The sequence below is a fragment of the Kwoniella mangroviensis genome (genome assembly GCF_000507465.2).
Source record: "Kwoniella mangroviensis CBS 8507 chromosome 1 map unlocalized Ctg01, whole genome shotgun sequence".
Classification (NCBI taxonomy): domain Eukaryota; kingdom Fungi; phylum Basidiomycota; class Tremellomycetes; order Tremellales; family Cryptococcaceae; genus Kwoniella; species Kwoniella mangrovensis.
Window position 1 is genome coordinate 10,639,442 of NW_027062533.1, and position 12,019 is coordinate 10,651,460.

A 12,019-nucleotide genomic window follows, 5' to 3' on the forward strand; every position below is an offset into this window, starting at 1 on the left:
ATAAACCCTTTCTTGGCCACAAATCAAATAACCACTCGCAAGATGTCATCTTCCAACTTACCTTTCACAAGGTTACAGAAGGAAACCGAAGTGGCCATATTGTCGGTCTTGAGAGCATGTTACTTGTAAGTCAATATCTTCCAACTATTATACCATGTAATGCGATAGCTGATATGGTATATGTAGGACTAAGAATGTACAAGATACTTTGGTTAACCAAGATACGCTCATCAAAAAGGATAAATCACCTGTCACAGGTGGGTCTATACCGTGTATGAAATCACGGAATGAGTCTCAAGCTCTATGAGCTGGTGCTGACATTTCGACATTGCCAATTACCCAGTTGCGGATCTCTCTGCGCAATCGCTCATCTCCTTACACCTCCTCTCACATTTCCCCGAAGATCCAATTATAGGCGAAGAAGATACGTCCGAATTGAGAGTCAACGACGGATTGAGAGAGAAAGTGGTCAAACTTGTTAGTGAAGGATTTGAAAGAGAGGAAGGATGGGGTAAAGACAAGACATTCACTGAAGATGAGTGAGTGACTTTCACATCTGGCTGTTTTAGCGACGAAGATACAGTAGAATTTGCGTTTGAGGGGAAGAACAGTTGGTCTTGTGGAAGGATCAGAGATAATCCATGAGAGGATCAAAGATAGTCTAATATAGCTAAGATATCCACGAAGTATCGTACGTGAAGCTGATACGAGATTGATCCCCTCAGAGTGCTCAAAGCGATAGATGCTGGCTCAGCAGAAGGTGGAAACAAAGGTAGATTCTGGACTATCGTGAGTTATCTGGATGAACATGTAGATGCAATGTACCCCACTGACATGCCAAAATCCTCTAGGACCCAGGCAAGTGTCAAAATTTTTCATGCATATGCGTCATACAGACCTGACTCCAAGGAGGATGGTAAGATCAAAGCTAATATCAGACTCATACCTTCTCTTAGTCGACGGTACATCAGGTTTCATCCGACACCAACAATGCGCCGTCTGTCTTGCGCTCATCGTCGACGGTCAAGTGGAGATGGGAGTCATCGGATGTCCAAATCTCGGTCCAGAACCAGCTAAGATCGGTGAAGAGATCATTCCCAATGGAAAAGGGGTTTTGATGGTTGCTGTCAGAGGAGAAGGAAGTTATTCTGTGAGTGGGAATCTTCGCTTCACACATCAAAAGAGCAGAACGCCGATGCTCTCTATCGTCCACTATGTTTCATTGACCACTTATGATGTATTTTCAAATTTCATATTGACATCATTATGATTTTAATGACTACAGCGTCCCCTCACTTCCCCAACATACACCAAACTCTCCCTGCCTCCCACTCCACCAGCCTCCAACCCATTGACATTCCTCGAATCGGTGGAGTCTGGACATTCGGCACATTCCATCCAAGCTCGTATTGGTGAACTGTTAGAAGTGAAAAGACCAAGTTTGAGAATGGACAGTCAGGCTAAATATGCTTGTTTGGGTAGAGGTGAAGGTGGTGTATAGTGAGCTTGCTCAACTCCTATGAGGCGATCCCCTTCTGTCATCACAGTCATCAAATATATCTCATCCCTCTTGAAATCAATCAGTTATTGTCGTGTCCTCGCCCATCTCAACAACAAAACCAGCATGATGGTCAATACGGGAATTGATGCTGACCTTTATACTCATTCACTGTCAGCCTCCGAATCCCGACTAAATACGCCGGTGGTAAAGAGTACGCCGAGAAGATATGGGATCACGCCTCTGGATCTCTGTTGATTCATGAATCAGGAGGGATATGTACCGACATGCATGGTCAACTGTTGAATTTCGGTGTAGGAAGAACGTTGAAGAATAATGAGGGAATCGTAGCTGCGGGTAAAGAGATCCACAGCAAGGCCGTTGAGGCTGTTAAGAAGGCTGTTGAGGAAGTTGGAGTCAAGAGGGATTGATCATATCGTATGCATTTACATACATGGCAATTTATATATACATAATGCAACTTACATAAAATACAGATTTGGCCTGTCAAAAGGTTACACACCGAAAAGCAATGCCATAGTGCTAGATACCTTAGATTTGCACCAACAACCCTTCATTATTGATCCCGAACCTAAACTTCCCGCCTGACATCGTACTGACATTCCCCGTATTAGTCTGAGTCATCTTTACTATACCCTCGTATACCTTCGTCTGATCTTCATTGCGATCTTTCATTCGCTGTTGATATTTTGACTGAAGTACTTCAACGAGAGTAGTCTCCATAGGGAACTGCAGGGCTTTCAATTGACCTGTAAATGTGATTTGGATATTGACAGGCCAGACAGTGGGATTTAGATCGGATAATTTGATATTGGGATTTATATCGAGGCTGGAAGGGGAGAATGGTGATGGGTAAGGAGGTGGGAGATGGGTGTGGAAGAGGGGTGAAGACTCCTTTGATACCTGGTCATTCAATCGGTGGTCAACAAGGTCAACTAAATGTTCCTTTACTGAGAGCAATGAGGAGTGAGGCTAAAACCTCTAAAGGATTGGAATCGAAATCAAGTTGATCGTTTAATCGATATAGAATTATCTGTATAATCCATATGATTAGCCCAACTCACCCTCAACCCCTGAGTACTCATGACAACCACCGCTCCGACTTCTTTCCTTATCCTACCTATACATTCCATTACCTGCTTTAAACCTATATCCTCCATACCCAATATCCTATCTTTATCTTTATATACCGCATCGTAATATCTATTATTACCTTTCTGCTCCTCTATCCATTTAGTAGGATAATGCGGATCACCCATCCCGTCGATTACCAATAAATCTAAACCCCCTCCTTCCCCATCTCCTTCTACCGACGAAGACGAAATACCTCTTGGGTAATTAGTAGCATTATCTAATATTTTCTTCATACATAAGGCGTAATCTTTCCATCTTGGTTTAGGTCTATACACCGTCAGACGCGATAAACTCTCTTTAATGACTTTATCGACCATTTGTATTGGCGTGGTAGGTGATATATGGAGTATATGATTTCGCAAGGATCTTCTGATAAGGGGGATGACCGATCGATGAGTGATTGGTTGAACCAAAGTGACGTTGAGACCCCTCCCTCCAAGAGGGGTAGATAGGAAATCGGGAAGAGACTGTGGAAGGAGGGTCGTGAAGATCAGATGAGTCAGGAAGGTAGTCTTGCCTATATGGGAGGATGTATAAATCAATATCAGTCATCTCGGATGAATACTTACAAAAGATGCTTTGTTATCCAGTGGAAGGCATGAAATACCATCTGGAGATTGCATTGTCATCAATAATAGTAAATTGACAAACTCACCTGTCCCACTTGATCCTACCAGTTCAACCAGATCTCCTCTCATCAAGGTCGATTTACCTGGATGACTCCTTCCTTCCAGTATCAGTTGATCTAGCGATTCGACGAAAGTCGGTCCGAAGGGAAATGCTAGGTTGGACAAAGTGATATAATCAGTTGACTGACGAAACCATCGGTAGGAGAAGACTTGCTATTATATCGAATCAACATTGCTAGCTATATGAAAAATCATGCGTCAGTTCGTAAGCAATGATTCAAGAATCCCATTAGGCAAATATGCTCCACACCACACAAAAGCGCTTGTAGCTTTTGGGCGGTAGCTGCATGAAGAAAAACAGATGGAATCGCTGGCTCACCTCTGCTGCTGTGCCGACTTCTATTTCACTCAACAGCTGATTCGTGGTGATCCTTGCAGCCAAAGGTGTTCCTGGCTGATCAGCCGACATGTTGGGATAGACCTTTAGTGGATTTTGAATCTGCAATGTATCATAGATATGTACGAGAGGCAGGGAGAGGAAAGAAAAGGAAAGAAAAAAGAGATGAAAAGGAAAGTGGGTTGGTTTGAGGTGGACATGTCAAGTGGAGGTAACCACCCAACGATACATATATATATATATATGGCTGTCTAACATCTATCGATATATGATATGCACAGTAGATGTACAGTAGATGCCGAGACGAAGGACTGCGCCGAGTCTGTTGCATAGGATGCATCAAGAGCATCGACTGATTGGCCGACATACTTGGAATCTAGATCTAGCATATACATTTATATATACAATCATACAAGTCTATACAAACCCAATACCTTTAACCACCTCATCAGCCTTCCTACCCTTCCCTCTCGCCCGGATCAATCCAATCATTCTAGCCTCTTCCACAAACCTGATGAAGATCGCATGCAGACGAGCTTCATTCTCTTCATCATGCAGTCCCACTTCATCATCACGTTCCTCACCTTTTTTTGTCCCATCCCCATCATCGTCTGCACCATCCTTCTCCTGCTGGGTCTGTGTTCGTTCACTCATAACTCCACTGAAACCTTCCAACCAATCCCACAGATTCACCGATTTACCCGCACTCCTCCATAATTCATACAACATCTGCAATTCTTTCAGTTCTTCTCCTTTACCCTTTTCACCTGGTTCATCGTCATCCTCAACCGTATCTGCCCGTTTGAGTTTGCTCGACCTGTCATCTCCCTTCGTGGGATATTTGCGCTTCTTCGAGGTCGCCTTCGTAGGTGATGGGGATAACGATCGTTCCCTCTCTTCTGATACCATACCAGGTGTCACATAATCGTTGGAATTTGATAAGGCTTGAAGGATAGACGTTCTCGGTGCCGGGTTCAACACCTACAGCAAACAAGTAAGCTACAAATATATATCGAATTTCTGACGAGCGCAGAGCTTACGGAAGATAGGTCTTTGTTCGTTGTGATTTCGAACAAATTTCTACCTGGTATAACGGGATCATCAGGCCTTTCCGACACGGCATTTACCAAAGCCTGAATCTTCTTTAGCTGTTCTGGATCCGCAGTGGATGCGAGTCTCGAGAGAGGTGAATTGACTGAATGATGTACTAGAAGCCACTTTTCAAGATAGCGTATCAATATAAGTCTTCCACTTTACAGATCAAAATGAGAAACACTCACTTTAACAGCTTTCAATACTAGTATAGGTCCTCCTCCAGATTTAGCTTCCTCTGAGCGTAGCTCATCTGCCAACTCATACGATATCTTCAGTGGTGCGGTGTCACTCGCCTAGATCGACAGTTCATGTCAGACCAAGACTCACTTTACTGGAATAGGGGATCGGTCAGTTTGAGTATGCTCTACTCACCCGTAATATAGCTTCCACGCCGTTATTCCTCTTCTTACCACCCGATGAAGACAGGATGGATATCGCTATCGCGCTAGGTTCTAATGGTGTCCACGTGGATAAGAAGTGGGTGATCGATGGGACAGAGAGGAGAAGTCGAATAGGTAGAGAAGGATGTAATCTGGACAAAACGAACTCATTAGTCTCGCTGATGGAGAGCATAGATAGAATAGCATTGCAGGATGACAGAACTTACGAGAGGATGTGCATCAGTTCGCCTAGTACTGACGAAGGTATCAACTGAGCTTCTTGTATGTGCAATAACATCTGGGGTTCTATATGATATGGTCAGTGCCGTCCCAGCTGCACGGATACGAAACACACACGCACTAGTTCTCCTGGCTTTGTACCATCGTTCAATCTCTTCTATACCCGTCCTTCCAGTCTTCTTAGCTGGTGCGTTCTGACCCGAAAATTCACAGCGGATCAGTACGGGTGTAATTTGGGACAATGCGAGCTTACTCACAGTCTCCCCTATAAATCCTATCGCTATAGCTTTCAATCCCGCATTTACATCATTCACATCCCTTCCATGCAACGTGCAAGTACTAGCTCCAGTGGTATGTAACAGAGAAGGCAGGGATGATGATGTATCTATATAGCTATCAGCTTCAATCACATTTGTTCAAAGGCAATCACGAGCTCACTCTGCAATAAACCAACTTCCAACCTGTATATGGGGTTCTTCATTTTCAAAAGTGGTTCAGCAGAACACCTTTCGATCCAATCTGATACATCATCAAGCTGTTCTGATGTCCTCTCATCGTTGTATTCCTATAAACACCAAACCCATCCCACTGGTGAGCCTTGTACACTACTGATATGTCCAATGGAAGGGGGACATACAGAATAAGCTCTTTCGTAATGCTCAAGTGCGGAAGCATAAAGCTTCTTCAGCGGTCTAACATGGGGTCTAGATGGTCCTGCTTCATTGTCCTCTATATCTATTGCGACGAATATCAGCTTGGGAACAGAGTGGTACAGAAGGAGTCAAGGTTGTACTAACCAGGCTGAAATGGGATGACGAAAACACCCTGCATGGACATTCTTGATTAGCTTTTGCTCACTAGCGGAAAAGCTGGACCCACCTTGCTCAACGACTGATATCTGTCCTCTTCCATTGTGACTTATTGGGATGTCCATTCAATCAGTCTGACGCATCATGTACGTGAGTGAGTGAACGAGTGAAATATTACAAAGTGACTTGGCCTTGAACGCGTCAAAGCTGCTCCGGAACCTGCTCGGCCATCGTACGCAGTAGGGCAATGACCACCGGAAGAGTATCATTCATTCAATCGATCATAGTCATCCTATCTTTCTCTCGACTCGTCATATACATATCTACAAACTCCAAATCTAGTCATTGGCAGATACCGAACGGAATTTTGGACTCCGAGGGTACACAATCAAAGTTCAACAAAAGCTTTCCAATCCTCCTCAGTGAACGGATCATTATCCATCCTGTCACCCAAAACCCTGATCCCCTCTCTCAACTCTTTCCCAAAGTCATCGTCAAGCTTACCAAAAACATCTGTAAACTCATCTCTGATGGCTTGTTCTGTACCATGGACCTTGACACCCGTGTAGGTGATTCTACCGATACTTGGCCCATTCGGAACTTGGAGGAATTCGTATCCCGCTTTGTATATACGTGAAAATTGGTTGGCGATCCATACCTGATCTACATCCGCTGGCCAAAATACTAATACCAGACCACATAACGCGCAGGACGTATCAGAAAATGCATTGACAATCTCATGATCACAAAAGGTAGCCCGCTTACTTGTGTAATGGAACATTGTTCAAACTCACATAAAGGGGTACCAGTCCTCATAGCCTCCATTGTTGAATTAGCACCACCATGAGACAAAAACCATCCTGTGGCTTTATGTTTTAATATCGGATATTGAGGTGCCCAATTCAGCCATATCCCTTTACCATCAGATTCGTCGATTTTCTTCTTGGCCACCAATTGGATCTCTTCCGATGCGAGACCTAAAGCTAGAATAAATCGCTTATCCAAAGTGATCAGGACGTCGAGGAGGATCGAGAGTTGTTGGAGATTGGCAGAGTAGAGCAATGTACCGAAACTGATCGTTACCCGATATCAGCCACAACAGGTATGTGTACAAAACTAGATTATGCTTGAATCTGCTAAGGCTGACTGCTGACTGACCTAATATAAATCACGCTATTCTCACCCGTCTCATTCAAGGCCTTATCGAGGAATTCCTTAAGTGCACCTTCTACCAGTTCAGTCTCGTGAATTGAAGATTTAGGCAACTGTGGACCCATCTGAAGTACTTTGATACCCTGTGATAGGTAAAAGCGTCAGAAGCTGTCTGAGAGAAGAACACGAAGGGAGGAGACCTTACCAGATCAGCCGCACCTTTCTTATATCCTTGACCTAAAAACGAAGGCCAGGAATGGATCATCGTTACTCGAGGTAAAACGGGTAGACAGCCAAGTACAATGTTCAAAAAGTTATCGGCTAAAGTGTGACTCAGCATCCCGAGAACATGAAAAAGTACCAGTACCAGGGATATTGACTAACGTTGATTAGGCTGTGCCTCGAATACATCTATGGGACACCCAGTCGAAGTATCAGCTTGGACGTTGTCGTGTATGATTGTGAGGAGACACAACAAAGTGGTGGTATTATACTCACAGATAGGCGCGTTGTCCGGTACATGTACGACATTCTCATTTTCCCCAAGTTGCTAAGATGCACGCATACACAATGATCAACATGGCTAATCTTTCACTGATGAGTAAATAACTCACCTCGTTATAAGCCTTAGTACGATCTGCCTCTGGAACCTGAAAAATCTTCTCCACACGGTCTCTATAAGTTCTGCCTTCGTACAAATCACAAACAGCCCTGTCCACACAAGACACGTATCTCTGTCAGAATTGTGTACATGCGTGATGTAAGATCCACTTACCAAGCAGTGTAGTTCCCACTGACAGGCGACCACAATGCCATCTTAACTTCTTTACCCAACTTCTTGTTTATCTCCTCGCACATCGGGATCTTATACGGGGTAGTTTGAACTTGTACGCTAACTACATTTGGGGAAATAAGGTGAGTCGAAACTTCTTTGTCGAGATATGCATCGTGTATAGGCTCGGACTATCACCCAGAAACACAATTGTTATTATCGTCATGTCTCCAGACCACTGAATAAAATGGGAATTTAGAACCACTGACTTACCTTTAAAATCTTCTCGTAATTTTCTGACAACATCTTAACAATATCATTGTAAAAGACCATCATCCCCTGCAAATTCGTCTTTGCATGTCTCTTCTCATCTCCATCTTCCTTCGTTTCATAATATACAACCTTCACTCGATTGTGGTCGTGCAAATTGTGTTTTTCGAATTCCTGAGAAGCCAAATGATGGTGTGCCACTGGGACTAGAATCGTTACCAAAGCTTCAGTTGATCGTATCAAAAGATTCGGGATAAGGTTGATAGCTGGTCTTAAGTGTCCCCAGCTATTGCAAACAACGTACAAAATTCGAATCAACCTGTGATGATCTTCACTCTCTGAAAAGTACGACAATGTCCAATGATCCGTTCGGTCAGTGTCCGGAAAACACAGTACTCACATTCCATGAGGTACGAAAAGAAAATGTTTCGCTTTGTTCGCTTTTTCCAATTGTATTGAGCTCATCTTTGCAGAAATAATGTGTAAGCTAATTTGTATTTGGGGGATGAGTGTACAGCCTGAAATATCTCCAATAGTAGCTATGGGCATCGCTTCACAATTGTCTAGCAACACCACCCACTCACCTTTTATACTGAATTTCCTCGGTCTCACTAACGGTCCATCATCATGTCACCTATGACCGAATCTGTCTTTGAGCGGAGTACATAGCGGCGTGTACTGTATGGGCGAGTGCGCTACAAGGGCGACACAGACGCTTGGTCCGCAAAAACACCCTTTGGTTTCACACAGTCCGGCTTATTGGTCACAGTTACACGGTCCAAGGAAGAGGTAATACTGTAGTGCACGAGTCGAATCCGTGTAGGGCGAGTTTCATATGGACCTGTCGCATGCAATCCTATCGCCATGGACACCGCAGGCACAGTCATTGAACTCGAACTTTCGAGATGTATTGTCCAATTCTATGCTGTGACATGATTACCTATCTACAAGTTTACCAATTTCTTCCAATCCCCTTCCGTAAGCTCATCATTCTCCATCCTCTCTCCAAGCCTTTCCACTCCCTTTCTCCACTTCCTACCATATTCGTCTTTCTCCAGCGAACCAAAGACATGCGTGAACTCTCGCTCGATGGCTTCCTTCGTGCCCTCAACCTTAACACCTGTATAAGTGGTCCTCCCGATGTTAGGTTCATTACGGACCTGCAGGAATTCATATCCCGCTGAATGCACTCTGGTCATAGCGTTGGATATCCATACTTGATGGATATCTGCCGGCCAGAATACTATGAGAGATCACTATCTCAGCGCCCGTACTATACACGTAATCTTCTGATAATCTCTGGGAGGGAGGGAGTAGGTCGGGTTAGAATGAGATGGGATGGGATGATCGTATTGACCTACACATAGGAGTACGTGTTCTGATAGCCTCCAATACCGAGTTTGCACCTCCATGAGTTAAAAACCATCCTGTTGCTTCGTGCTTCAGAATGGACAATTGAGGTGCCCAATCTGCGTATGTTCCTTTTCCATTACCTTGTCTATCAAGTTTTTCCTGGACCATAACTTGGATTTCAGGTGATGCGATTCCCAGAGAAAGAATGAATCGTTTATCCCTCGAGATCAGAACTTCAAGGAGAATCGAGAGCTGTTCGAGAGAAAGCGCAAAATTTAGAGTACCGAAGCGGCGACAAATCGGACCCAAATGTCAGTGACGAACAGCTTTAACCATTTCTCATGACTACTGTTCATACCTTATGTAGATAACGCTATTTCTGCCTTTCTCTGCCAATGCGCCGTCGAGGAATTTCTTGATATGACCGTCCTGAAATGAAATTTTGTCATCTCTAGGTAGTTGTGCGCCTATTTGCAATACATTGTATCCCTACGAGCAAGATGTCAGATAGTTAACAAACGACCTTTGGAGTACGATGGCAAATCACAGCATGATCACGATCGAGTATTTCATTGTTCTTAGTCCACTCACTGATTTTTCAGCAGCCCTCTTGTACTCTTGACCTAAGAAAGCAGGATAAGGGTGAACCATCGTCACTCGAGGTAAAATTGGTAAAATTGGGTAAGCGATTCGAAAGAACGTGTCCTCTATCATGTGACACAGTGAGTTATTTTATATTGATACAGTGCACTATAGCAAGAAGAAGAACAACTCACTTCGATTAGGTTGTGCTTCGAAGATATCTGCAAGAGGAAATTTGAGGTCAAAACATGTACAACAGAAATACTGTATCGCTAACGTGAGTAGGCTGCTCACATATAGGTGCTGTGCCCGGAACATGAACGACTTCTTCGTTTTCACCCAGTACCTATAACAGGCATTGAGTGATCAGCAGAACAAGCGACTAAGACTGATTTAAAGATGTCCAAATTAGGACATAATCCCACTCACTTCATTATAAACCTTATCTTTCTCTTCTTCAGGAGCTTCAAGGATCTTTTTCACTCTTTCTCTATACGTCTCACCTTGAGGTAAGTTACACATGACCCTGTATCATTCAAATTCGTCAACTCCCTCGTATTTCACTCAAGGGCAGAAGCAGCTCACCACGCAGCGTGTTCCACACCGGTCGGTGTCCAAAGTGCCAATTTAACATCTTTGTCAATTCCTTGTTGATCTTCTCGCAAGCGGGGATAGTAAATTGAGTGGTAGTAATGGAAGTGATAGCTAAATGTGGTATAATACGGTGTGTTTCGACATCTTTCTCTAAAAGCGTATCATAAACCGGCTCGCACTGGTATCACTACCATCAGTCTGGAGGTTTGCAAATAACCACACTCACTTTTATAATCTTGCCATAATTGGCATTTATCGCACCGATCAATTCCCTAATTTGAATCATCAATCCATTGCCCTTGGTATATGCTATTTCCTTGGTATTCTCCTTCGATCTGTAATGAATGACTTTCACGTTGGATTTAGTATCTAGACCAAACCTTCTGAATTCCTCGGAAGTTGGAATGGAGTTTGAGACGGGGACTAGGATTGTGATTAACGAGGAGGGAGATTTGGACAGGAGGCTGGGTATGAACGAGACTGCCGGTCGGAGGTGACCCCATCTGAGTCATAGGATATATATCAGCGGTATTGGTGTAAGTCAGGACGGATAAGAGAGAGAGGTCGTTCACTTACCCTCCGAATGGCGCGAGAAGGAAATGCTTGGGCTTGGTGGACGTCATTGATAAAGTAGCGTTCTGGGTTATTCAGGCGCTAGAGTCAAATCAACGTATATGACCATCACCTACTGCGGACACCAATGGAAAGAAAGGTCGTCTACTTTTCATCATGCATATTGGACCGTCTGATCCTCATCTTGTACACGCATGCGCTTCTTGATGATGAGAAGCACGCACTGTGCGTTTGCTGTGGTCGGTTTACACCCTGGAAATCCTTTCAATCCATCCTCGGTGACCCTTTTGACCGAAGCCTTCGCGGTGTTCCGGCTCAAGTGAGAGGATGCAGCGCAGTGTAAATCTGCGGGACGGTAAGTGCCGATCTGAGCAAACCGTGAGGCGATTGTCTTCGCTCTCCTTGATATGAAGGTGCAAGGACGGAGATGGAGATGAATGATACTGCAGATTGCTGTCTCGGATACTGCAAGTTGTCATATCGTATGGCAGTACAGTATACGAGGACATCATGAAGATAA

The 12,019-nt window shown here is 44.0% G+C and overlaps 5 protein-coding genes across 5 annotated transcripts; 1 reads left to right on the forward strand and 4 right to left on the reverse strand.

Moving 5' to 3' along the window:
* Window positions 1–42: 42 nt before the first annotated feature.
* I203_104032 (3'(2'),5'-bisphosphate nucleotidase) lies at window positions 43–1,929 on the forward strand (the record flags this gene model as incomplete). Its single annotated transcript, XM_019149598.1, has 7 exons — window positions 43–125; window positions 187–257; window positions 344–539; window positions 726–793; window positions 957–1,150; window positions 1,286–1,500; window positions 1,677–1,929. 7 exons carry the CDS (start codon window positions 43–45, stop codon window positions 1,927–1,929), a joined length of 1,080 nt encoding a protein of 359 aa, XP_019001141.1.
* A 121-nt stretch (window positions 1,930–2,050) lies between these two features.
* On the reverse strand, window positions 2,051–3,751 carry I203_104033 (uncharacterized protein; the record flags this gene model as incomplete). Its single annotated transcript, XM_065517452.1, has 5 exons — window positions 2,051–2,422; window positions 2,584–3,170; window positions 3,309–3,434; window positions 3,497–3,521; window positions 3,662–3,751. 5 exons carry the CDS (start codon window positions 3,749–3,751, stop codon window positions 2,051–2,053), a joined length of 1,200 nt encoding a protein of 399 aa, XP_065374270.1.
* A 345-nt stretch (window positions 3,752–4,096) lies between these two features.
* On the reverse strand, window positions 4,097–6,306 carry I203_104034 (uncharacterized protein; the record flags this gene model as incomplete). The annotated part of the gene is made up of 11 exons (XM_019149600.2): window positions 4,097–4,660; window positions 4,720–4,896; window positions 4,960–5,067; window positions 5,147–5,306; window positions 5,382–5,460; window positions 5,516–5,588; window positions 5,652–5,779; window positions 5,833–5,959; window positions 6,032–6,129; window positions 6,192–6,219; window positions 6,274–6,306. The coding sequence occupies 11 exons, from the start codon at window positions 6,304–6,306 to the stop codon at window positions 4,097–4,099; spliced, it is 1,575 nt and encodes a 524-aa protein (XP_019001143.2).
* Window positions 6,307–6,591: 285 nt separating this feature from the next.
* Window positions 6,592–8,862, reverse strand: I203_104035 (uncharacterized protein; the record flags this gene model as incomplete). Its single annotated transcript, XM_019149601.1, has 10 exons — window positions 6,592–6,887; window positions 6,998–7,275; window positions 7,362–7,498; window positions 7,561–7,676; window positions 7,740–7,766; window positions 7,854–7,905; window positions 7,970–8,066; window positions 8,131–8,318; window positions 8,401–8,683; window positions 8,798–8,862. The coding sequence occupies 10 exons, from the start codon at window positions 8,860–8,862 to the stop codon at window positions 6,592–6,594; spliced, it is 1,539 nt and encodes a 512-aa protein (XP_019001144.1).
* A 479-nt stretch (window positions 8,863–9,341) lies between these two features.
* On the reverse strand, window positions 9,342–11,549 carry I203_104036 (uncharacterized protein; the record flags this gene model as incomplete). Its single annotated transcript, XM_065517453.1, has 10 exons — window positions 9,342–9,640; window positions 9,759–10,002; window positions 10,123–10,239; window positions 10,342–10,457; window positions 10,527–10,553; window positions 10,627–10,678; window positions 10,762–10,835; window positions 10,918–11,104; window positions 11,153–11,429; window positions 11,503–11,549. 10 exons carry the CDS (start codon window positions 11,547–11,549, stop codon window positions 9,342–9,344), a joined length of 1,440 nt encoding a protein of 479 aa, XP_065374271.1.
* Window positions 11,550–12,019: the final 470 nt, after the last annotated feature.